The 27588-nt window shown below is 45.7% G+C and overlaps 1 protein-coding gene across 3 annotated transcripts in view; it reads right to left on the minus strand.

Annotated features, from left to right (window-relative positions):
- Positions 1-27588, minus strand: part of Syn1 (Syntrophin-like 1) — a 441570-nt gene that overhangs the window by 60697 nt on the left and 353285 nt on the right. For all 3 annotated transcript variants that reach the window (XM_076425899.1, XM_076425901.1, XM_076425900.1), the window contains one exon: positions 14087-14295. In XM_076425899.1, the coding sequence (XP_076282014.1) occupies positions 14087-14295 (209 nt within the window). The remainder of the gene's footprint in view (positions 1-14086; positions 14296-27588) is intronic.

Consider the following 27588-nt stretch of genomic DNA (forward strand, 5'->3'; position numbering starts at 1 on the left):
GTTGTCGCGCGTTATACGACACGTCGGGATGTTACGTGTCCCCGACACCGGGATTGATAAGGTAATTTAATCGGCTCCGCCAGGGAACACGAATATTGCCGCCGCGCCGCGCCGCGCTCGAAACGCAACGCTCTCTCCTCTGGCCTAATCTCTATCCTCTAAATCCCAACAATTTTTGCTTTTACAATTGCCCGCCATTTGGCTCGGTCCGCTCTCTAACTAACGGGCGTATCTAAACTTTCCTTCTTCTTCATAAAAGCATATGCTTGTACCGAGCTTTGTTATCATTGGGTCGAGAAGCTTCCTACCATCAGCAAACTACTCGATATATACTGTTAAACTATGTCAAAAATTTCCACCCATTCTTCTAGCAATTCAAAGAACAATCATTGCTCGGAAACTACAGCTTCCAGAGCTCATATTAAAGATCCATCGCACGAACAGCACGGAATCCGAGTCCGCCATAAAATTAACATCCCCACGACCTTGAATCTCATCTCGAATCGAGCAGCTCCTCGAAAATTTCACGCGCACACACACCTATCCAAACGTCTTCAGCTCCGACTTTACGAGGCACGCTCCTCAAGGAGTTTTATAGGAGGATGAACGATTCGCTGTTAACTCTCGAATCGCTCGATTTTTGCCCGTGGGCGATCGGTCTATCGACACGTTCTAAGGAACGATTACGCGGGGATAAAATAGAATGCGACACTCGGGTTCACCAAGCGTTCAGCATGGCAAATGTAGCGACACGCGTCACAGCTGTCCATTCTACCATCCCCCCGGATAATTTATCTATTTTTCATGCGGCCCGGGCGTCCTCGTAAATTCAGAAAACGAACGGTGTTGTGAACCTCCCCGTTTGCCATCGGCGCCCGGGAAAGAGAGTCATATAAATTTCATCGTTGCCGAAAGGCGGTTTTGTTCTTTTCAATGTCTCGCGCGACGGGAGAACGTCGTCGTCGTCTTTGTGCGAAAGCAGCAGAGGAACGGATTCTCGAGAGGACGGGCAGAAATCGGCGTCCAAGAGCCGACGCTCCAGCCCCCGTCTGAATAATGAAACGCCGGCCCGCGTCCGTCGACCGATTCATTATTTACGCGGACGTCCGCGAACCGAGGAAGGATTATCGTTCTGACATGCAGATTGTCCCGGCGAGATCGCACCGTTTCGGCCAACGCCGCGAGATAATTTATCGCCGGCCACGGCTCGATACGCTCTCTGCCCCGTGATTTATTAAGATGCCTGACGCGCCCGCTCGATTCAAGATGCGGAACTCCAATTTTTCCCATAGGAAATCGTATAGGTTATTAAAAAAGTTGAATGACTCGGAAAATTTAATATTGGTGCGTTCTGCGCAATATCTAAAAAATCAAACAAATATTCAAGCAAGAATGAAATTCCGATTTCGCTCCTGTTACTCGCAATTAATGTAGGTCATGTTTATTTTTCATAAAAATCCGCGGTCTATTAATTATTGTGGCAGATGGAATACTTTTAAGTATTGTAGTCTGATCACTAGAATATCACTAGAATATAATATGTATTTTCGGATATTTGTTGAATGGTGTTCGAACGAGAATTAGAGACGGTTTATTGTATTATTTCCATTCAATTGCTGTACATCATAATTCTAGAATGGAGTGTAATTGTTGTCAACAGTGCGCTTTTGAACCAATGTCATATACTCCCACTGTGACGTATTAGCATTGTCTTCGCTCTGGTCAGCCCCTTTGAGCTATTGACAACGCTGTCCTCAATTGTCATCCTTTTCAATCGGCTCCGCTGAATTTCCATTGGGAGCAATGCGGGTTTATGTGCTGTTTACACTCGAATTGATAGTTAGTGTATTATCTCGGAAGTGTCTAAATCTGTCACGTCGACTAGTAGATAATGTGGCTTAAAATATATTGTTTCTTTATAAGCAATGAATAGACGTCAAGATAGATGCGGCTGGCCGATGATAGACTCGTACTACTTCTACTACCATCTCTATTTGAATTAATGCTTGTCTTTTGCACTATTTATTTGATTAATAACACTGTCGAACAGCCAAAAAGGATTTCGATTCTCACTATGCAATTCTTGTAGAGTTTTTTGCGCTGATTCCGAATCTGTGCTTAATTATTCTCCTAGACGCACAGTTTTTGAGAAATTTGAGTTTGAAAAAATAACATATTATTCAACTTTGAACAAATATTGTGACGTTATTATAAAAGACATTGAATTGATCTTTACAGCAAAAGATTCCCTAGACTTTCCCGAATACAGTGATATCCAATATTAATACATTATGATTGTTTAAACATGTTTAAACGACCATTAAAGACGGAGAGACACCACTTTTGCACCAATTTTTGACGATATTTTTGAATTTATCTAAAAAATAAGGGTCCAGCAGAAAATCGAACTATACTACGCGATAGAGCAGACTTTTGCCTTGAGAAACCCCCCCTTTGAAGTTTGAAACGTCGACGTTTTTACCGAACCAGAAAGCAAAATATCTTCGCCCGACAAACTCTATAAGAGAATTGCATAGTGAGAATCGAAATCCCAAAAAAAGTTGAAATTTGTTGGACCGTGTAATTCATGTCTATTACGTGTATATCGGCCTGATGGTTGAGCCACATTAGTCATTGATCTTACACACACACAATGAAATATATATTTTATAATTAATTAATTCCGATAATACAATAAACCCAGGGGATGGCGGTATGCATCTGCGAACGAAGTGCATTCTAGCTCAAAATCGAGCCAGAGGTGCCCGCATTCAGCCGCCGATTATCGCGCACGAGTATGTTAGGCGTCCCGCCGTATTTTATTATGGCAGCCAGCTAATAAAACCGTGCCTTGGATTCCGCCCGGCTACATTAACTCTCTGGAAAAACGTGTGCGAACCCGCGGCATTTGTTCGCGCGGTGCCTTTATTACGGTCGGATTAATTAAAATGCACTTAAAACGGACTATCGTTAATTTTAGCACAGTGATTTAGTAGCAGCTCTCGGCTTTGGATTTAATCTAACGCCGCGCCGGTTAGACCGCTGGCCAAATTGCTCTGCGTTGCTGCTGTTGTTCTAGCAGTGTTCGTTAGGGTAGTTGGGCTAAAGGCTCTCTTTCCGAAATCTTTCCGAATCCAGTAAGTTCAAGATGACTTATCATTAGACTGCGGATCTTTATGCAAAATAAAAAATGTTTGCATTGATTGCAGGACTCAGGAACCAAGTAAAATTTGTATTCTTCTTTTAATTATCCTATTAAGCTGAAACAAACACGTTGATGTCCTTGAATATTTTTAACATGTACACTGCTTTAAATTGTACCTGTCAATTTTTGTCATAAATGCATAAAATCCGCAGTCTACTTATCATACATTTCTAATCTCTTACGGTTGTATTCCAGGCAGAAGTAGTACGAGTCGGCCATTAATCAGACCAGTGGAATGAATTCACGATTCATCTAATATTTAGCTAGTATCGGACTGTCTTTAGTCAAACAAGCAGTATATAAACCGAGTACTAATTCAAGGAAGTGGTGAATATCGATCATTTCACAGGAGAAAGTGGTGTAGACCAGTCATTAACAGTAAAAGTAGTGCATATCAAGCATTAGCCAAGGCAATTGTATATTGTACGTAGAATAGAAGCAAGGAAAGTAGTACAAATACGTTATAATTCAGCTATTAGTGAAGGAAGTAGTACAAGTCAATCAAGTATTGTATTTCGACCGTAGTTATAACATCGACCGTAGAAGTAATAAAATTAGTTCGATAGCAGTGTAGGTTTCTCACAAACCGGACAAAACGGAAAAAGAGCCGTGCAACCACAAATATAATATTATTTAAGCCAGAAAATATAGTAAACCACTGAAAAGGGAGAATTTCCAAAGTAACAGCTCGGAAAGCATCAAAAACAGGACAAATTACACCAGGAGAAATGATAAACGGGATCCTCGAGAATTCCCACAGGACACAAAAGGATTCCATCAGGGAAATCAAGATCCGTTTCCAGCGAACGCGAGCATCCAAAGAAACTGGAGACAGAAGATGCAGAAGGAAGGAAAGCAGTTAGAGCTTTCGATCGGGTCCTGCGAGCAGGAGCCCGGAACGAACGAAGGGAAAATCTTGTATAAAACGTGGGAAAGGGAGGGGGGGTGGTGATGGTGGTTGGGGGAAGTAAATAAGAAAGGTAGGGTAAATCGCGTCGAGAAGGGATAAGGAGCCCTAAATTCCGCGCACGGAATAACATTCCGAGTTCGATCGGCATCCGGAGGCGAAAGCTGCCGCGCGAGCCGCGTTATCGTCCATCTTCCGGCTGGATTACGACGCAGGGACCGTGTTTCTCTTGTCACCAAAGGGTGGAAGGGCTCGGGACGCGACGCGGGCCCTGTCCTTCCTCAGCTAGATACTTTATCGGCGGCCGTATATACGAGATTAGAGGGGACGTAATTCCAGGACCCTGACACGCTCGGACCTCGCGCGTTTATTTGTCCTGCGAGCAGCCTGCGAGGATTCAATATGTGAATTCGATAAATTTATCGTCGTTCCTCCCATCCTCACGGCATTCTCCTTGCTCCGAGAAGGACTCGCTAGGCAGTGGTTATTGAAAATGATGGAGACAGTGAATTGAAGTTTGTTCCGACTTGCGAATAATAGGTGAAGGGAGCCGAAGGGGTCGAAGGACTCGGAGTAGACATTAGGCTGAATCAAACGGAGCATAAAATGGATAAAATAAAAAATTGTCTCGCTACACACAGGAGCTAAACAGCAATTTCAAAAAATGTTTGCTCCGCGTAAAGATCCGCGCGGTCTATTGTCATTCAAAGAAGTGATCCAGGCTGTTTCTCGCGTGTCTGACCTCGTTGTTGTTCGAGTCGTGGCAAGAACGTCTCGTGGCTTTCCTTTCGCGGGAAGATTTCGTGTTATTCTGGTCCCATAGCGAATCGGTACACACGTCGGCAAGCGGCCTCCGCTTTGTGGCCGAAGCCACCCGGCTCCGAAACCCCCTCGTCGGACTATTGGATTCCCGGATTCCCCGCTCGAAAGCAACCTTTCAAGCCGGCACAAGCGGAGGAAATGCGGGAAAAATGTTTGAGGAATTAGATCTCGGGCTGGGGCCGCCGCCCGCGAGTTCGATTCCCGTGAGTGGAAAATTCTTCGGCCTTTGAGACCGTCCCGGGGAATCATCTGTGCGATTCCGAATGTGTGCGGACGCGCGCTATCTTCAAGACATTTTTTCCCCTCTTCCCCTTTTTCGATTCGACAGCTTTTCCTGGAATCTTGCGCGCCGTGGAAAAACGCGATCGCTTCGACGCCGTGCGTCGTGCATGCTTGGAATCATGAGATACAGGGAGAAACATTACGAATATCTCGAGGTACGTCACGGTAGTAGTTTGTGAACAGAGACGTGCAATTGATGGGAGAAACAAGATATACAGGGTGAGTTACCTAACGTTATCACCTCAAATATCTTCGCTATTTTTAAAGATATGTGCGACTGAGATCTCAGCGACTTCAGGCGCCTCGAGAAGGTGGAAACTAATTTTACAGCCGCGACCGATCTTCTCTATTCGTTGCACTTGAAGATGCACCTTAACGGCGGCCAAAACAAAAATTTTTTGGTGTCCTATGAACCCCATTTTACCATTCAACTTTGTCCTGAAGACATTTACTGTATCTTTGAGAACAACAAAGATATTTGATGAAATAGGGCGAAATTTTGCATGAAATTCCAGCCAGGGAATCCACAATAGCATTTTTAACTGCCAACCGACAAAATGTCTGTTTCTAAAATCGCAGGATAACCACTTTCCGGGGTTGCTTGGATGATAGCAATTTTCCAGGACATTTGGAGCTAGCCGGACCTCGGAGACGGTGTGATAGGACAGTGTAGGATCGCAAGAGCGGCAAAGGCGATATTACACGCGTTTGTTCGCGAGTAATCGCGACGCTTGCTGACACGTGTCCATTGTCTACGGTCCGATCCACCCGCCGCGCCGCGGAGAATTCATTACAGAGATCCAATTTACAATGGCCGAGCAGTTCTACGTCGCGCGAGAGGGACAGCCCGAGGGGGTGTAGAGACGGGTGGCGCATGGGTGGTCGGGAGGGCGTTAATTAGTCCGGAGGCGGCTTGTTTGCAGGTGTGAGTTACCAGCCGTTGATCCAGGAACTCGGTTCTCTCTCATATTATTTAATAAACGATCCGGTCGGATATTCGGAGCCACTTCCGGGGATAATCCCGGGGAACAGACCCGGGCCCGGCAAGCCAGCCAGTTTATGGATTTTCCTGGTTAAACGTTGCGTTGTTAGCCGGCCGCGCTGATTACCAACGGTCCGAATAAATTGCGTCGTTATCAACGGCTGCATTCCCCGACGATTATCAGAGAAATCGGCCCCCGGGTCCCACGGTTTTATGAACTTTGCGTTACGTTTGGTTCCCGGCGAACCACGTCGATAATTGCGTCGAATACCAGCCGACTTCCGTTTGTTTAATGCTATGCAAATGTTTTCTTCCGTGGCGTGCGACCCGGAAGAGGCTTCGAAAGGAAACACGCTGTTTTATTTAAAAGCTGTGCCACGTGTCGATGAGAGTATTGTGGTTTTCCGTCTTTCGGTTTTCGGGGAAATATTTAGTCAGCATGCGAGCGTCACCGTCATTTTGTTTGGTGTGACACCAGGCTGAGAATAATAGAACGGTTTGAGGCTTGATGGAGGTAGCCTAGGAATGTGATAATACGAGAATGCTTTGAATGTGCAGGCATAAGAACAGTGTTAAAAGTGTTTCATATATTTGATATTTAATTTGTTGTAACTTCGTGAACAAAAAATATTAAAACAATCGGCCTGGACTCATTTGAAAGAATGAAGCCTCTTCTTTAACATACCGACATTGATTTCTCCAAAGAATTTTTTACGCTGGACAACACTTGGATAAGCGAAGGTTGATTTTTCCTCGAAAGTTGTATGCATAAATTCACACGTCTCTACAGAGTTTAAAAAATTTTTATCGCGACTGAAATTATTATGAATTTAGAGATTGAAGTCTCCCCTACACGACGGATCCATAAAATTTGATGTACGATTTTTTCCTGCAACGGTATACATTGATCTACGGTATCGTTCGCGGTATACCTTCAGCTATTCTAATACCAAAACACATATTTCATTCAAAGAGCCATAAAACGGCAACAAAAAGTCGTACGTCAAATTTTAAGGGCTCGTTGCGAAGAAGAAACTTCATTCTTCGGAACCTACCACAATCTGAACCGTGGAAAAAATTATGTAGAATATCTCCACTGCTACATACGTGCATTTTATAGTTCGAGAGCCTAAAACATCTTAGGGGTCAGTAAATTCTGCGATTAATCAGACGTAAAACGGGAAAAGCTTGTGAATTAAGCGAGCATTGAAGCTAGTAGACTTTATATTTCGCGGACAAATAAACCGCGGCGTCGGTAACAGGCGTAACAAGCAGCTCGGAATCGTTTCTTTGGGGCGTTCGGGCATCGTCTGCGGGCAAATTCAACCGCCGCGATTAATCGTTTCGTTTATCGATTGGACGAAAAGAGGGCGTAATACCGCGAGCGTATTGTCGCTGGCGGCCCCCGTTATTCGGAATCGGATTTTCAAGCCGCGCGGACAAAGTCGTCGGTCGTATCGGATCGTTACGCGTTCGTCAATTGCCGCTCGTTAGAGCGTTCCCTCCCTCCCTCCCTCCCACCCTCCATCTCTCTCTCTCTCCAGCGATCGACTGGCATTGATATTAACTGATTATTCGCGCGGCTCGTTCATACAGCGCCGCTCTGTGCGAGGAATGTCAGGAGCCGGGTTTCATGGGCGCGCGACTGTCGAAATTTCGAAAAGACACAAAGGGACCACAACTAATCGAGACTGCATTGTTCTACCGCGAGGTTGTTCTATTCCCTTCGACCCACCTCACCGAAAAACTAATCGGCCATCAGTTTTTCTCGGGGCGTTGATATTAAAACGCGGAACCAAAAAGATTCGCCCACGTTTTCTTTATTTCTACACGAAACTCATAAACAGGAACCCTTAAGATCAATTTAATAGAAGCTCGCTTAGGGGCGCAGCATGGGCTGTCGCACTTCGATGGTTTTGAACGCTGGATCAGAGGTGAAACATGGACCGTGGTCGTTTTCCGGACACAGGGGCCATTTTTGACAGGAGGACGTCCCGAGGCGAAAAACAATTCGGCACGCGATTAATCCAGCGATTAACCATTAGCGGGCGAACGGTAATTTTCCGACACCGTGTCGGTCGATTTTACAACCGCGTAAAGTACACGCAGAAACAATAATTGTCCGGGGCATACGCGACGAGCATTATGTTCCGCACTCGCGGGATCAGCCTGCCGGCGAAAACGGCTCGCTAACGCGCGCGTGCAACGTTCGCGTTTACGCTCGAAATTAATCTCGGCCTCTGTCTCTCTCTCTCTTCTCTCCTCTCTTTCTCTCCCTGTCTCTCTCTCTGGCTGCAACCCTCGTCGGTTTCCACGGAAGCAATCCGCCGCGCCGCGCCGCGCCGGTCCGCGCGAGTAATCGCTTGACGGCAAACAAAACACGATAAACACGCGTAATCCCCGCGCGATTAACCGACCCGGCAATCTCGAAACCCGCGTCACCTGCTCGCGGAATTCCTTGCCTCGATTTGTCTTCCCTGGTTCGATCATTAACCATTCTGACAACGTCAAAATCTGCTTTACCCGTCCCACTCCCTCTCCCTCTCTCTTTGCCTCTCCGCGGAAGGAGGCAGAGAGCTACGCGCTTAGCTCGAAACAAATCTATTCTCCCGTGATTCCCTGATTTGCATTTTACTATTAATTTTCTCGGCGTAGCGGCATACAATTTCTAGTAGATATCCCGTAGTGTAGGACCTAATTTATGAGCCGGTGCTAATTAATATCGCTCGGCTGCGGATCTATATGCTCGCAGAGTGTACACAGACATTTTTAAGACACGGAGAGTATGTTAATGAACGTTGATACGACGGATGACGTCGATCATCTTGTTCAGTTATCGGTGCAAGATGTTTCCTGGTTGCAGAACGTAGTTTGTCCTTTGGTTAAAATGTTGTATGTTCAAATGATTTTCCTTTCCAAAATTTCTGGACTGGCCAGAATGTCTTCTCGTTCGTAGCAACGTTTAAAAGTAGTTCCTCGTTTTATAAACAAAGCGTCCTATCACCTTCCTGTGCGTTCATTTACTTGTATTTATTTTCACTGGAATTCAGAGGAGAATAGAGAAAGAGTATCGATTATCGTGGTCAATTTCATATATGATAGATTGATTTTGGTTATTTTCATAAGGCTCGTTGGCAAACACGTTCACATATTTGTATGTATAAACGCGACTTTCATTTTGTTTCGATAAAACTAAATGTAATATGTGCATTGCTTGTTTTGTCCATAGATGTTGTATCATCTTTCGGTGCATTTATTCATTCATAATATTCATTCTCGTATACGATAGAATTGTTATACTGTAAAGGAGAACAAGATTTTCACATAGCCTAATGTATCACATTTATTTTGCTGATACAACCATCAATTTCTGTAATCCACACAGTGCGAACGCGTTATTTCGCACATTCCCGTGCGACCGATTAACCCCACAGGATCCTGTCGATCGTTTCTCCTCGTTTCGCGCAATATTGCTTGATTATTGGCCACGGATCTTCAAACACACCGAACCCGGAGACGATGACATACGCAAGCGCCCCGCGGGACGATTCCCGGACGACGGACGAAGGACGTAGCCGGGACTGGACCACTGGCAATCAGATGCGTTAATGCCAATCAATTATGTGCTCGGTGCCTCGTCTATCCTCTCTCTCTCTCGCTCTCTCTCTTCCCCCGGCCCCGAGTTCCTTCGTTTGGTAGCCTGACCATCGCCGATATACACAATCCAACCGCCCACCATACCGCCATCAGTGTGCTGGATATATTAGTTATCGATCTATTGGTTGACGGATCTAGACCCCCGTTCGATAGTGCCTCGCCTCGGTTTTGGGGATCCTACCTGCGGCCGGTGACATTACGCGATCGATAGAACTTGACCACCGATGTTGATATTGATATGTTTACGCAGGTTGGTCTAACAGTGTTCTGCAAACGTTATTTTTGGACAAACATGCGCGGCCGTGGCGGTCCTACTACTTTAGTCATCGAGATTCGGTTTTTCGGCATTCTATTGGCTGTTGTTGGACATACCGACAATTTCAAAATTGCCTCGACTTTCTAAAATGTCCTTGTAGTAAAAGAGGGTAGTATAGGGGCTACCAGATGTGTCGCAGAACGGTCTTGCCTGGAAAAACCCTTGACGCACCGAGGCCACTAAAATAAGACAGAGGCCCGTAGATATGCTATACAGTATACAGTATAGGACCCCGTTTCCTTTTCCGAGAGTCAAGTATCGTTCAGGTCAGTTTTAGTTAGTTCACTGCAGATCCTCTTCAAGGAAAGACGTTCTTTCTGTTGCCGTTCAAATAAAGTAAATTTGATAGGTCATACTGCGTTTTAGTTGATTTCAACTTCCCATTAAAATCCAATAGCTGTTACACGAGATCATATTTTTGAACGGAAAGCGGTTATTTGCGTGGTACGCACACAATACAAAGCACAATGTGTATAAAAAGTCAACCGTTCTAGGGGTGAATCTACACTAGGGCGGACGTTATCTTTCGACCATGAAATTTTGGGCACGCCTCCCCCCAATATCGTTCCATCTCATGAAAAAATGATATATCCAAAGTTCTAGATGAATCGGACTCGATTCTCTTGGAAATCCAAGAATGATTTGGACAATTCTTGGAAAACTTTCTTGAAACCATTTTTATCGTTCATCCAAATACCTGTACCAAATATATGTATAGCAATATCTCTCTCTAATACTCCAAAGCTCAAACGTCCAAAGAAAAACCACCACCATCAGAACAAAAACCATCAGAATCAGATGGATTCGAACTCGAACTCTCCCAGCGGTGAACAACGACGCCACCCTTCGGTCCATAGCGTCCTTCACCCAACAACTACACTAAACACCGTAATTATCGTGCTCCCCGTAGGTAATCACCAACGATTATCGAAACCTGATCACAAACAACTTACCCCCAGCATCCGCAATAATTCCCCCGGATTCTACCAATACCTCGACGATTCAGCGAATATCCCGTTTCCACTGTCCAGGAGCATTTGCAAACTGAATCACTTAGACGGAACGAATGGTCGGGCCCCGGATACTTTTCCCCGGGAACTCGCGGCGAACTTCGAGATCGCAGTTATCGCTCCCCATAGCTACCATGAATAAAACGGTCTCGTTAGACGAGGCGTGTTCGCCGCGCGCCTCGCCCGTTGATTGAGCGAAATCACGATGTTTGAAGTGCGACCCAAAAACTCGGCGCCCTCTCGTTCAGTTTTCAAACTGGTCCAATTAGAAGGCCAGAAACATTCGATCGGAGGATTCGTGGTGCTGCTTCTCCGTCTAATAGCTCCTCTCTCTCTCCCCTCCCCTCTCTCTCTCTCACACACACACAGTCTCTCGGAAAGCATTCGCGTTGGAGGAACAAAAACGGGATTCACCGAAGCCAGGCACAGGAGCAAGGAAGAAGACGAAGAAGAAGCAGTCGAGGTGTAAGATCCGCGGGAAGTCACGAAGATAAAACTTCTTCCGAGACTTTGAGCGGGTTCTCTTCTAGGCTGTTTCCCCGCTGCGAGTCGCGGGGTACTCGTCCTTTTTTCTCGCCAGAGGGGGATAAGGAACCGTCGGTTAAATGGGTAATTGGTGTGCAAGTCGGCGGGAGGGAGAGGCGAGTAATTGTCGCGCAGTCGCGAGCTTAATTATCCGGAACGATCGGGGATCGTTAATTACAGGCTCTCGGCGCCGAGTTCGCGCGGAGACAAACCTCTCGTTGATTTTCCGCCAGGAGAACCGAGGAAACGAACCGATCGGTGGTGCTGCTGCTCGCCTGCGTTGCCTGTTTGCCCTCTAACTTTCTTTTCGACGGAGTCGAAACTCGAGACCGTTTTCTCCCCGGCCGACCGGGAACACCGCCTCTTTTTCTTCCTTCGTCTCGTTCCCCGATGCGAGAGAGGCTTGAATTATGCGAGAGGCTACCCGCGCGCCGCGCCGCGTCGCTCCGTGCCGTTCCGCGATAAGCCGCGCCATGGAAGATTGATCGCCTCGTGAAATTATTTCACGAAAGCGGCCAAGCCGTTCGAGGGAATTATGTTAACGAGAGCCGCGCCGCATAGCCTAGCCGCCTCCTCGGTTTTTCCGTAACAGCGGAACCGCTCGTGCGAGAGCGATACCTGATCGATAACTATTGTTCTGACCCGCGGCTGCTTGTCGATGATCGATAATCGTCGAGCTGCTTGTTGTGTGCTTGCCTGAGAACGCGACAGACAGACAGTCTCCCGCCATTGGTTGAATTCGTTCAGCTGTTCTTGGTTTTGGTGTTACTTGGCCGCTTTTTTTGTTTATTTTGATAGGCAGGGACAAACCCGACGACACCGGTCCAACAGATCCAAACTACAGGAGAAAGTCGAACAGCTCCTCTGTCTAAAAGCGAACCAATCGCCCATCCGTTCTCGTAGAAAATTCTTGGTGGGCCGAGGACTTATTGTTAAACTGATTCTTCCACGTTCATTTGCGTGGGAGAGTATCGCGTCGTCGGGTACGGTTGAACGCGCTCGAGGACCGAGGACGCATTTCCGGCGCCAGCGACGACGACGACGCGACGGGGCCCTGGCTGTCGTTAAGAATCGCTCGGCGTTTCGCGCTGCCTCTCGCGATATTACGCTTCGAGACGCTTCCGTCGACGCTTTCGGGATCGTCGCAAATTGCCGGTATGCTCATGCGGGCTGTCGTCGTCGAGAGGACCGCGCTTCACCCTCCATCAGTGTGGAACTGCTCGCGAAAAGAGCAGTCTACCCGCTCCCCCGCGAGCGAGAGGAAACGCTCGAGAGCCAGACACGCTCCGCATTCATTCCGCCCTTCCACTCCCCTCACCGTTAAACTCGACTCGTTTCAATATTTCCCCGTCTCTTTCCTAAAATTGCTCTCCCCATCCTCGTCGAAGATCCCCTCTCTCTACCTTCCTACCGCGCCGCCAACCACTGTCTCAAGCTCGTCCTTTTTCTCCTCCCGTCGTCCTTAATTCTTACTACTGCGTTCTACTAGCCCTTTTTCCATTTCCTTCGCTCAATCACGCTCTCCCTGACCCGTTTTATCAGTCAAAGCGACCCCGACGATTCTTGTCGTTGTTATTACCCCCTGTTGATTTTTCCTACCCACCCTCCCGCTACCTTCCCAACCCTCCGGGTCCCTTATTGGCTCCACCCTCACCTTCGCGATATCGTACTCGTCTCCATTTCCGCTGGCTCCTACTTTTTATTTCCGTTCCGCCTGCAGCCGCGTCGAATCTTTTTCTGCTTCGTTTCTTTCGCTGCTGGTAATATCCGCGAACCTGCCCGGTAATCTACGATCTTGTTTTTAGCACGAACACTAATATTTTTTCGTCGAAACGATGCATCGATGCGACGCCGTTGTCCGCAGAGAAGAAAAAACTGTTCTTGTCGAATTTACACGACATCATTGTTAATCTTTCAAACCGTTATTCGTGTATGTACAGTTTTCGGATAATGTAAAACGTTAGAATATGTATGCGAAGAATGTGTTCATTTCACTGTACGTTGCAGAAAATTTTTCCACATAAGAAATAGCATGCGAATAAATGTAAATGATGCGCGCGTATACAATACCGATTTCACACACGTAGGAATAGTATTTCTCTTTTCCATCGGTTGATATACAGTTTGGAAATTTTCTCTTCCAAAGGAAAAGGAGATCCACTCGATTGAACATTTCAATAAAACTGGTTAACGTTTTTCCGGAAGTGTTTGTATAATGCTTTCCCAATGATTTGTGCGACGGGACGTCTGTTTCGTATCAAGGAACGCTGGGAAATGTACTCTCCAAATAAAAGCGAATGGAATAAAGAATCGTGGATTTCCCATCGGGGTATGTAATGTATGAAATTGTCTGCGGTTCAGAAATTCAGTTCATAAATACCTGAAGACAGTGTCTCCTCGCGAGCCAGCCGATGTGCTGAAGTTGCGGTGGATCTGGAAGCGCCGAAGCCAGTCGCAACGCTTTCAGCGTTAGAGCAGCTAGAGCTGAGTGCAACGCGTTGAACCATACATTCGCTTCTGCATTGTCCGCGGCTCTTAGCCAGCATTCGTGAACACCGTCGGGAGAATGCAGCTCCAGGATTCGGCCCTCTGAAAAATAGAAAAAATCGTACATTCGAAATTGCTTCTAAAAGTCTATTCTGAAAAATATAATTTGCTGTTACACCACAGGTCATTTTTAAACCGCGGATCATTATAGAAAATGAATTTCTTCTTTTAATGTAATAATTATTTTCTAAATTCCTGTAATATCCTCACAGTTTTGTATTACACTTTATTGTTATTGTAGTTGAAGGGAATAAGACATTTAATTTATATAATTTATACAATGTTCCATTTAAGAGAAGTAGATTGATCTTCAGATATCTCCTCCACTACTCCATCCACAAGCAAAACAATTAATACTAACAATAAGTGATGTAGCCCGTCATACCAAACAACTTTTGTACGAACACTTTTTTGATAACGACAACAGGAAAACCTGAAAAATTTATGTTTGTATGGGCTGAATTGTTATCCTATTTTATATTTATGAATCTTGCATGAAAGATAGACGAAGTAAACTCGTGCGAACAGTGGCAATAATCCTTTTTTTAGTTTGTAATCGTTTGTTATAGCCCTAATTGAACCTCGATCGGTTCAGCTTTCGGAACGGTCCATTATTCGTGAGCATAAGTCGAGAGGCTGCGAGGGCGCGAGGTCGATCGTCGATGGAAAAAAGGAATATCGGGTGCTCGATCAAAAGGAAATTACGTTCAAGTTAAAAGCCCCCTTTTCCGGCTACTATGATCGGATCGGGGTTAATGAATTTATGCTGTGGAAAATAGGAGCCGCGGTACGCTCTCCACCAGCGTTCTCCAAGGCACAGTCTCTGTTACTTATGGTTTTCGCACTCGCGGCGGGTTTAAAGTTGTTACCCGGAGTATTCAGCGACCGAGCAACGTCGTAAAAAATTCACAACTCTCTGGGAAAAAATCGAGCATTCCAAGCGGAATTTTTGTTTCGAGTTTTTGCCTGGCTCGGTTGAAGTTAATTAGGAAGCATAATTAATACCGGAGCCGCGGATATTCAATTATGAACTTGGAAGAGCGTGTTGCGAAACAATTTTAACTGTTCTTAAATTGATCTCGCCATTTGTTTGCTTGTCTGTACAACATTTCAGTGAAATAAATCATACTTAATACTTGTAATTGATCGCTGTAACTTCAACACTATCAGAACAAGTAGAAAAAACACAGCTTGGAAGTCACACTACTAATAAAATATATATAATATAAATCGTTAAACGACACGGTTAAATATCGAACATTCGAAAACATCTTTAGCCGCTATAGTGACCATCCTAGCCCTTTAAGCGTTAAGAACGAATTCCATAAAAATAAAAATATGTACGTTTAGCCTACTAAGCAGATGGCTCCGCGTGCTGATAGTCAATAGACAGATGGCCAGAACGGCAACAAGAACGCAGACGGTTCCAGATAACGTGGAACCCGAGTCGACCAGCCGCGAACACACGCGAGGATGGTTAAAAATAAGCGATACCGAGACCAGGCTAAATACGGGACCGAGGCTGGATCGTCTAAACACCCGCGTCGTATCCGGTTACCCGTCCCGTTGCAACGACGGGGGGTGGTTCGCGGGGGTGTGCGCGAGGTGAGGGGGTCGGTGGCACAGGCAGCGAAAGCAACGGTAACAAACGTCCGCCGTCTCTTATACAAAGTATCCACTTCCAGGTTCGTTTCTCTTCCACACTTTTAAGCGATAACGAACCCTGCCAGCCCCCCGGTGTTGCCCACCACCCGGGGGTTGCGGAACGGGGAGGGTGGGCCACACACCGGTGCCGTTTTCCACGGCACAGAACGCCGTTGTTTGCGGACGAGGATAAGGCAAAGCTGGCGCGGCGTTTACTGCGAGAAATATAACCGCAAGAGCGGGACTTTGCTTGCGGGCTGACCTTAATCGCGGGAACTCGGCTACGAAGACAGAAAATCGGTTCCACTGATCTTCGAAGTTATTGCCTGCGGGAACTGCATCAGTCTTTTTAGGGTACACGCCCTTTATGGCCTGTTTCCCCGAACCTGCGGTCCGTTTTCAGATAGCAGTTTTTATTTTTCTGGCACACAATCGAATTTATCTGATCTGATCTTAGATTCATCTTGTTCCGCGCTTTTGTAATCGTTTCTTCATTTTACTTCGGACCATTCAATCGCAGGAAATCGTGTTCGGCACAGAGTATATTCAGGAAAACGATCTCCAGGAAAGAGGCTGTTACTCGGACATTTTTAAACATTCTTTAACGAACAGATTAGTGCATATATGTACCTTTAAACGAGGTGTTCATTTAGAAAACAAGTCCACTGACTTGTTCGAAGACGCTTAAATGTCTCGAGCAATACAGTGCACATCTAATAGAGCGTCTGACCCCAGCTCGACTTTTCTACTTGCTGCGGCGGATTTAATCAAGAGGTACATGACAATTTGTGAATTTAAAGGGTGGATAATAGAATCATGTTTCTCGGGGATGTCTTTTCTATCCGCCCTACTGGATTCCGTAAAAGGAGATTACAAGTAACGGATCCGTGAAAGTCTGTACCGCTGGTCGCGAACGTGTTAGGGTGCCTTCACAACATGAAAATGACGTAATTTTTGTACGGAAAGTTTGGAACTGAGGAAAGGGAGAATGGTGGAGTGCAAAGGCAATCTATCCGGACGGTGGGGAAACCGAGTGCATCCGGCCTCGGACTTAATAGTTCTCGTATCCGTTAAGCATTATCGAGGCGCCGTGTAACACGGGTAGCGGATGACAACTCAATTTCAAGTTGAGCTTGACGTAGCTCGCGTGCGGCCTTCGAGCAGCACACTCGGTTACCCTAACCGTGCCTACTTGCGATACACGTGTCGGATTGTCGACAGAAGTTCATGGTTCATCGCCGTTTACCCGAATACACCATTCGGAACACGCCCGGGTAGGGGTAGTTTTACCAGTTAATTCGACCCTTCCGCCTAGTAACAACGCGCCGACCTCATCCGGAGAAAATTTCGTAACCGAGTTTAATAAACATTTTAGCTCCCCGTTTAACTCGACGGGAAGTGCTACTTCGTAATCAGCTATGTTTACCGTGTGTACTGAATCCAATAAACGCGAATGTTGTCCGACCGACTCGAAGTGAAATATCATTTTGGTTCTGTCAATGTTTTGCTTGGAGAGACTTTCCTTTTACCGAGCAATTAAACGTTCCTCGCAGCGGGGCTACTTTTTTTTCGACTCGACGGAGGGCCGAGTGGCTTCTATTAATTTTGCAAACGCTGTTCGCTTATAAATACTCCGAGGCGAACTGACCGAGAAACGGGAATCTGAAAATTTTGTTGGCGTAACAACCGGTGATCTGTTTACAAGTATACTGTGGATAGCTAATTCCACTGGGAACATTTCCGGGCAGGTACGTCTCTTTAATTATTGGATACGGTGTAAGTAATTAGTAGACTGCGGATTTGATACATTTATGAGAAAAATAGACACGTACGAATTAAAGCAGTGGACAGATTATAACGATCTAAGGACATCGGTGTATTAGTTTCAACTTAATAAGATAATTAAAAGGAGAAAGAATTTTTTATTTGGCTCTCCTATGGCTTGTAATCGATGCAGACAATTTTTATTTTGCATAAAGATCCGCAGTCTAGTAATTAGATTCCGGTCATATGCGTCTAAGCGAAACAGAATTCAAACAGATATTCATTTCATTCAGACTCTGATAAAATCCCCGATATAAGCGAACGAGAATTAATTAATTTTAATTATAAATTTCTCTGGGTTACATAAAAACGTTCTGAAACAATTCAATCGTACTTAATTCACTTCAACCTACACTCTCGCCGAAACATTATCGAAATCAAATCTCTATTCCATTAATACATGATTTTGTATTCGAACGTTCACGAAATCTGTTCCAACTTCATTTAATGCACCGGGACGTCCGACTATCGGCCGGCTTTTCTACTCTAATGGATTGTGTAACGATACACGAGAAATGTAACGTTAAGTGGAAAACGTTGTAGTTTCTGAATTAAGTAGGCGAGCCACAGAATGCAGTTTCATTGCAGGGTCTGACGATAGATCGACTTTTCCACTCGTTCCACTGACTCCCGTTAATAAACGCGAAGAGTGCCAGGATACGTTGCAATTTTCAGTGGTGCATCTCTCTGAACGCGAACAATAAAACAGACGACAACCGTCTGCGTCGCACGCGGAATAAAAACGAAACAGACTGCTCTAAGCGATCCTTCCGCAAAGTTAAACAGCAGTAAAAACCTTGAAGAATGTCGGGGGCATCAGTTTCGAAAGGACTTATCGTCCTTATTCGTTCTCGAGCGGACCAATCAGCTCGTCGACGAAGAAAGGCGAGTCGGAGCGGAACGAAGCGGAACGCGTGAATGAGAGAGAGAGAGAGAGAGAGAGAGGGAGGGAGAGAGGGAGGGAGAGAGAAGCTTGAAATACGCGGCTCGTTAGAGTCAAGGCGTCGAAGTCGCTCGTCTCGGGGGACAGGTCGCGGCTAGGTTCCTTTCAGCGGGCGTAGTCGGTTTAATTGCTCGCGACGGGTCCCCCGAAGTTGCTTTAATTAACAAAATAACGCGAACGGGGCGTGGGGCTGCGAGCTTTGGTTCTAGCTTCGAACGTCCTCTCTCCGCCCACGTATCCGTCAGCTTTTCTCTCTGTCACACTCCCTCCCTCCCTCTCTCTCTCTCTCTCTCTCTGTCTATCGTTCTATCTGAAGCTTCGCGCTATTCCCTCGCGCAACGTGGCCCGATAATCTCTCTCTTCCGGCGTTGTCTATCCGGCCGCGCGTAATTTGCACGCCTTTGACCAGCCATCCGTCGCCGGAAGTAAAACCGGCGGAGTTCCTTTGTTTCCGGGCCCGACTCGAAAACAGGTCTTGATAAGGTTAGTAAATTAGGGGACAGAGACGGAACTGTAGGGGACCCCTTTCTCGCTGCCGAGCAAAAACCACGGGAAAAGAGGAGAGAGATTCGTCTTTCGTTTCTCCGGCGAGCCTGCGCGCCGACCGTCCAGCCTCCGGGGATTTTTCTACCGTTTGAAGACGGTAAAAAGATTTATGGCCGACCCATTTCCTACGGACCGCGTCCCTCCTTCCGGCTTTAATTCGAATTTCCTGTTGGCCGAGTTACCGTGTTTCCTACTCGAGTCAACGTTTCAACGTTTCTGACGACCTCGTGTGTCCCGCCACCCTTTCATTTGGTTGTTCCCGCGGCGCTGTCGCAATGTACATAATTTTCTCGTGGATCTTGCTCATTGAACTCCGGTTTCATTGACTCGGAGTTTCTTCGGAAAGAAATCGATTGAAAACAATGGGCTGATGATAATTTTGCTGGAGACCGTCGTTTTCTCCCGCATCAACTGATTTCTATGAAACTTTCACAATGCATATAATTGACACAGATCATAAAAAAGTTGTGAAATGCAACTTTTAGTATTTTCTCTACGATTCCGACCAAATGCAATTTTTGAAAAAATTTCTTTTCACATCCTGTAGTAGACTAATTGCTCTAGCTTCGCAAAAATTTAAACCGCTCAAACCAATATTTAAAAAGTTATGGTGTTTTTAAGAGTGTCCGAATATTAGTGGGAGTCACTGTATGTAAATTTCTTCTGAATGTATGTTGATCTAGCCTGCGGATGATTTTGTTATGCGAGAACGTCTCCGAGAATCTCGTTTCAATTTTATCCCGAGTTGTCTCGTATCTTTATCAACGGAGCTGAAATAAGAAAGTAATGAGGATTGGTGAAACGGTGCTCTGAACATCCGCGTAAAACATTAATGGCGTATAAAAATCATCGGACGATAACAGAATGAGGAAATTTAATATGAGAACGATTTGTACATATATACCGCCGTGCTTGATTTTCTAGTAATGAAATCTTATCTGATTCTGGTTGCTTTGGATTGGCTAATAAAAATGCGACTCCGTACAAATTTCTACGGTATATTTACGTCAATATCACGATCGCTATGTTCCTATATACAAGTTCGTTTCTACAGATGAAAAGCACCGATGAATATAATGAGTTCTAGTAAAAGGAAACGGAGAAGCTCTAAATGAACTACAAATTGGTGAGTTGGAATCGAAAATTCGAGTCCGCCGTTTAAGATCGACAAATGAAGGGAATGAATGTTCATTTAAGGCGCGCAGTTTTGAGAGAACAGAGTTTGAAAATAATTGGATGGAATGTGAGAAGTAATGGCTTTCGAGGCTGACCGTAAATGGGTGGTTCTACTTGCTGTGTATATTCGATGCAGTTCGCTTTTCGTTCGTTCCCGCAGTGTTTTCAGCGAATTTACACGCGTATTACTCCCGCGGTAATAATTTTCAGACCGCTGGAGTAAGTAGAAAAGTCGAGCAGTGGTCCGACATGGTGTTCTATCGTCCGTTCATTTAAGTACTCAACTATCGCATTGCTCGTTTATAATTGCATACATTGTACTCTCGATTACAATCTGATGATATTTTCAAATCACAAAGTAGAAAACTTAAGTATTGATCAGACGTGTCAACGTTCATTCTGTCCTTCATTCGTTTAAACCATAAGCTGTCATAGTTTTCTTCGGTAAAATGAGTTCGTCTATCCTTCTACAAACATTCTGAGAATATTTGCACATTCTTAAGATTCTTCCTGTTATGCCAGACACAGTGCAATGAACGTTCTGATAACTTTGGAATCTTGCGTAACATGTTGTCTGTATATGCAAAGTTTTCATAAAGAGAATTGAAGTCTCCAATGGAAATGGAATTTATATGCAAAATAAAAATTGTCTGCAACGATTGCAAGAGATACAAACCAAATTGTATGTTATTTCTTCCTTTAATGATTTTAATCGAGGGGATATCGTATATTAACTTCTTCAATTTTGAAAATAGTTCAACTATTTTCAATTTCATCTACTCAATTTTACTATAAATGCATAAAGATCCGCTGTCTAGTGATAAGAGACCTACTATCAATACAGGAAATGAAATTCTTTCTAGCATTCACACCTAGAAAGCACCTTCTCTGTATTAAAAATCAGCTTTCCCGCCTTGAAAACGAAAAATGTCTACACCGAGCTGCAGGGAAATGTTCATAGAAGAAAGTCGGTGATTCATGGGTCGAATAATTTACAAGAAAGGTTACTGTTTTCTTTTCTTCTCGCAGAGCGCTGACTGTACCTCCGCGACCCAGTTTCCTCCTCCTTGGAATTCCATTCTCGTCGAGCGAAGTCGCACTCCGTACACTTTCGAAAATCCCTTTCTGCCCTTTCGCGAGGCGTGCCCTAACGCACCGCGTCAGAATGTAAACGCGTTCGTTTCTGAAACGTGGAATTCCGCTTCTCGGCGGCGCAAGTGACTCGGCAAGGTGTCGCTTCCGGTTCCCACACGATCTCCGCATTTCACCTGGATTTCCCTTTGATTCGGGCGAACACACCGCGCCCTCCCCGCTCTTTTCATCCCCCTGACAGATTTTACCCGCGAATTTCCCCCTCGATTCCCCGTTTAACTACACAAGTCCCTTAAAACTTTTCTCCAAAGGGAAGAAGAGTAGCAGTCCTCCTCTCTCTCCCCCGGCTGGAAGTTAATTCTCTTAGCCCTTTGCTTCTGGTTTCCTCCTTTCTGCAGGACCACCCCTCCCCTCCCCTCCCCGCCGTGTTACTCTTGAAGATTCCCCGAAACCCTCTCTCGGGAAACTTTCCTCTCATCAGCCTTCTTGTCTATTTCCCTTTAAACTTCTCAGTGGCAGCCTTTGCCAGACCAAAGCAGACTTTTTCCCCTCTCTTTGCATCCTGCTGGTTGGTTATCTAACAGTATTTTTCTCTTTTGCTCTCTTGGCGCGGCCAGGCTCTTTAATGTCAACGTCGGGAGGCGCGTAATTAAACGCGGTTCGCCCGCTCGTCTTGCAAATGCAGCCGCGCCGTTTCCTCCGCGTCCGCGGAAACTCCACCGCGTATTTCCGTCTCGCGTTTCCGCTCGGGTAATCGTATACCCGCCGTCTGACCAATGGACACCGCATCTCGCCTGCGAAAACCGCCGCGTAACCGAGCACTGCTGTTACGAAAGCCAGACGATAAGCTTGAGACATCGACACGAGGCTGCTCTGGGATCTCGCAAACCTTCTTGCGAAACTTGTGCAACTCCGTCGACGACGGCGTTCTTCATTATCTAAAACATCTAGGCGACTGATTCGAACAAACGTCTCTCTTTCGGCTTAAAACGTAGAACGTCCGGAAAGTTCTGCTCGAAAGCAACGAATGCACTTTCTCTGTCAACGAGATTCGTAAGTCGAATCGCGATCGCAAGGATCGAGAGATCCACAGTCAGTTATAAATCGTCCCCGGCCAAAAAGACACGACTCTCAGCTGGCAGACTTAGCATTCGAAACGATTCGAAAGCGCCACACAGTTTCCCGTTGAAACGCGGTCCCTGTAACCCGTCACGGGGAATCGGTTTCCTCTGCGCGTCCTTATCCTTTTAAAAGATTAAAAAGAGGAGAAGCTGGGGCTGGGATTTACCACGGAGAGGAGGTTCCTCCGATTCTAGCGCGTCGAAAGCGTCGCCGAAGAAATCCCCAACAGTTTTTTCTCGCGGCGAGGGAATAAATAATGGAGCTACCTACCGAGCAAACAATTTCCCAGTCGATAGACTTATTAAGTAATTAAAAGCTCCCCCTCATTGGCCCCCCTTAGTTCCCCGCTGCTTGCATCATTTAAAAATCCGATTAGCCCCAGACTTCGCGACTTGGATAATGCGGTTTCCACGAGAATCAATTTTTCGCAATTTCAACTCCTCCGAAATCACTTAGATTTACTTCTTGAAAATAATTTCCAGATGCTGTCACTCAACTTGACTTCGTCTAATCTAGTGACGTGATCCTCTTCAGCTCCAAAGTAAATTTTTTATTTAGTTTCGACCCTATTTCCATCGTTGCTTCTAGAAATTTCTTGCAGCAATGTTTTCTATTTTCTGGAAATTTCTTCATTCAGTTTCGGATCTGTTCCAATCTTTCAAAATTCTTTGCGCCAACGTTTTTGATTTGCAGTGCGCAAGGACCAAAAAGGTTTGAAAAAGAGTCTCTGCTTCATACTTTGAAATTTTTCTAGCCGAATTAACCATAACTAATAATCGGTCGCGAGGCATATTGGTTATTCCGAAGGGGTGGAAGTCGTCATGGAAAATGCTGTTACACGGAACGGTGGGAAATCGGACGAGTAAATCGTCGGACCAAGTGGGTGGCGCAGAGGGTGGGAAAAAAGTTTCGGAACCGGATACTCGAGTCAGCGTTTAAAAAACCGTTCCCGTCGCGGAATCGTCGAAATTAACCTAGCGAAACTCGAAATTTCGAACAGTTTGAACGGTAATTCGGCATAACCGAGAACCCTCCAGGTACGTTTCCGCGTCCACGGAAACGGAATGAAACGGCGAATTAAAAGTTTACACGGCCCCAGCCTCTCGCGGACTACGACCGGCGAACCGTTTTTGTTCCGCGTTATTTGCACGGGATTCGAATTCGACGATGATTGCCGGTTGGCCGCGCATGAATTCTCTATTTGCACCCCGACCCCCTCCCTGCCGCCCCCAGATCTTCTGTTTGCCTGTTTCCCGATTTTTTGTTTTGCCGACTACGGCAATGCCGCCGCTGGCCGTAAAAGCTACTGGTATAAACATTTTCGCGTCCGGTACGTTTCGTCAGACTAAATCCAATCGTTTGGCGAGTGCTTGCGTTTATGACGTTGCAGGGAAAAATTTGGTTTCCTTGAAACTTTTGCTTTTTCTCGGCAGCGTGCGAGTCTCGGAATAAAAGCGGAAAACAGCCGAGTTTTCACACCCTGAATTTTAATTTTAATAGATTTGGAATATTTAATTTTGTATGGTAGCAACATTATCACGCGGGTATCGACAAATTTCCAACAGATGTAACACACGGCTGGTTACAAATTAATTGACGTTAACATGAAATTACACACTATTCTACAATTATTCTGGATCGAATGTTCCCGAGCTGACCCATGATAGTCCATTATCGCTTCAGAATTTCACTGATATAAATTAATAAGGTTTGTGTCTGACATATAGCACACTCACACCACTTCCAAATAATTGCATTCTCGTTATAATTATATTGTCTCCTGCGCAACGTCCGCTACCTGTTCGGTATACGATTTGCAAATATATCACCGCGAAATTAATTCGACGATCAATCTCGAAGCACACAATTAATCTGGATATGCGAAAAGATTCATTTCAGCGGGTCCGAATTATGAAATTTGGACTATGGTCGTTTTTACGGGTTTGCCAATGGCAAATTGCTGATCGGAGATTATTGCGCGGTGAGTTTTAATATCGTTGGCAATATTAAAAATCAGTCTGGTTCCTGAAAAGCTGAATAGTCGGGAGTCTCGTCTTTTCACCAGTGCGTAATTGTGTCCCTTTCTTTCTGAAATATCGATACGTGCGGACGCGTGTGTAATTACCGGGTATTGACGTGTGGCCCAGTTGCGATTACAGTATTTCGCGAGGACGGATCGCGATCCGGTTATTATTCGGACGGCGCGTTAATTATCCGTCTTGCGGTGGACGCTGAGTAGTGGTGCTCAACGCTGCGACAGACGCGGCTGCTCTCACCGACAGATGTCCGTTGCTCGGTTATAATGGTCGACGTTGTGTCAGACACAAAATTCTCAAGACAATCTCCGTACAGCTAGCAATTCGAAATTGCTGAAAGATTAAAAAATATTGAAGATGCCAACAGATGATTTCTCCTCTACTAAAATCATTAAGGGAAGAAATAACATTCGATTTAGTTTCTGTCTCTTGCAATCGATGCAGACAATTTTTATTTTGCATAAAAATCCACAGTCTAATTAAAACAATATGGGCCACACATAATGTACCTCAGACGGTATACATCGGCGAGGTGGCAACAATGACAAACACCAGTCACACGACTTACTACATTTAAAACACGATTTGTCAGGCACCTAACCGATAATATCACGAAGTAGTACTAGTACTGTCATAAGCCAGACAGTAAATACGTAGCACAGAATAATTGGTCCGCAATCATGGAATAAATAGACTGCGAATATTTTGTACAAATTGAAATTTCTGTAAACTAATTTCCCGCGGTGATAAACGGGCAGGAATTGATTAGTTTCATCAGCGATTCTGCTGCGTTAAAAGTAAATCAATTAGCTTATTCGACCAATTAATTGGAAGTCATCGAATACGGTATATAAATATTGAATGCCTGATCGAAATGCTCTCTCTATCCCCGTTGGAATATATTATTATTAATTATCCAAATTCTGCCGAAAGTGCAACCCTCGAATATTCGAAGTGGAACAAATTATCTTTTACCGAACACTTTGGCCCACTTGAACGGGCGAAATACTGCTAGAGCACCCTCGTGAAAATTCATAATTAACTGAAGTATTTATGGAGAACGTGGAAACAATAAAATGTACAGTTTAATGGAATTGAACCTCTTCGGACATTGGTATATATTTGTTATGATCATAAGAGAAGAGAAAATGTCGACAAGTTAATAGATTGTAAATCCTTTTCGTGCAAGAAATGAAGTTCTAGCTATTTCCGCTACCCGATAATTTACTCGTCGCAAGAGCTTGCATAGTTGTACCAGTTTCGGAGCACAAAGCACAGGAACAGAGGTCCATCTATCATCTAGACGAGAAAGATGGTAGACGATCGAGTACTATTTACAGGATTAATAGATCGCAGGGATCCGGAGAGCAAAGTGAAACGGGTGAAACGGGCAAGCGGTCCACGGAGAAGCATTTTCCCGAGTCATCAGCGTTTTCCAGCGCTTTCGCCGTCGTTCATTTGTATACATTCAGACTCGACGCGCGACTGGCGGCTTTTTAAAGGAGGGCAGAGCGCTGGGAGCGGCTGACACAGAGAGTGGGAGAGGGAGAGAGGGAGAGGAGGAAGAGAATCATGAGCCACTTGCGAAGATAATCTGACAATCTGTGCCAAAGGCAGGTGTTGCACGCGCAGGTGCACGACACGCCGTAGAAACGTGGTGCTCGTTTTAAACGTCGACCCGGTCGCCTCCGCTCCGCTCTGCTCCGCTCCGCTTCGGGCCGCCGCGCCGGCTTCCATTCACGCAGCACTCGAGCTTTCGAAATATCGCAGGCAATTTAGCCCCGCAAAATGAATTGTTGAGAGCGGCCCAATTCTCCGCGATCATTGTCGGGCTGTTTCCCTCGTTCGCGAAAACGTGTTAATCGTCCCCCTCGCCTCCCACAGTTCCGTCCGCTTTCTATCCATCTCTTCGTCTCTCTTTCTCTGCCTCTGTCTCTGTGTGCGCACGGAAAACGGGCTGATGTTTTCGTTTTCTGAACAGTCGCTTTAACTCGCGGCTGTTTGCGTCACCGAGAACCTCGATTGGGCTCTGTCCCGGGTTGATAGAATCCCTCGACTGAAACAACGACTCTGTGCAAATATACCGAAAGAATACACCGCGATACGACGGTAATGAACTGCTAAAACAAACATTCCTATCATCTGAATGTTCGCAGGAACCTCTGCAAAACCTCCTCGATCCTAGTCTGATTAATCATCGACCTGCACCACCGATCAAGACAAGGAAAGTTATTTGTTTGGTTGAATCTTAAAGTAGTAGCAGTCGGGTATAAGTCGGACAGAAAATCACGATCCCCGTCTCTGATAAGTGACGGACCCACACCACTGTTCCCCAAGAAAAGGTTTCTTTCCCACGAGAAATCCTGGCGACGTTCGCCGGTGACGCCATTAAAACGATTCGGGGGATTCGGCGGAGACTAATTTCCCTTCCAAATGACGAGCCATCGGACCAAAATCAGATCCGCTTCGGTCATCGATCCCCGGCCGGGCTGGCGAAGAAACGGAGTTCATCGATCGCGGCCAGAAGGGTTGGCGAGACGTTATCAAAGAATACAAGCCTCTCAGGGATCGATTACACCGGGAGATTCCTGCGGCCGGCTAGATTACGCGGTGTTCTCTCACGCCATTGCCCAGCCAAGGCAAGTAGACGCCCGTTGCCGGCTGCAAATCTTATTTGAATTGGAGATGCCGAGTTTACCCCTTGGCTGGACCGACGCCGCCAGTGTACAGTTAGCTTAGAGGGGAGGCGGTAAGTAGCTTACAGAGGGCTCGACGCCCTCGTACTCCTCCCAGAACCCTCTATAGTCAACCGTAGTCCCGTTCCTTTAGAATCGCTACTTTCACGCGGACGTATGTAGACCGGCGTTATTCCACTCTGATCGATTAACCTCGTGCAGATTCATTTTTAACACGGTAAAGCTAACTGATATCGATTTGAATCGAATCGCGAGG

This window comes from Lasioglossum baleicum, chromosome 6 (genome assembly GCF_051020765.1).
Source record: "Lasioglossum baleicum chromosome 6, iyLasBale1, whole genome shotgun sequence".
NCBI classification, from domain to species: domain Eukaryota; kingdom Metazoa; phylum Arthropoda; class Insecta; order Hymenoptera; family Halictidae; genus Lasioglossum; species Lasioglossum baleicum.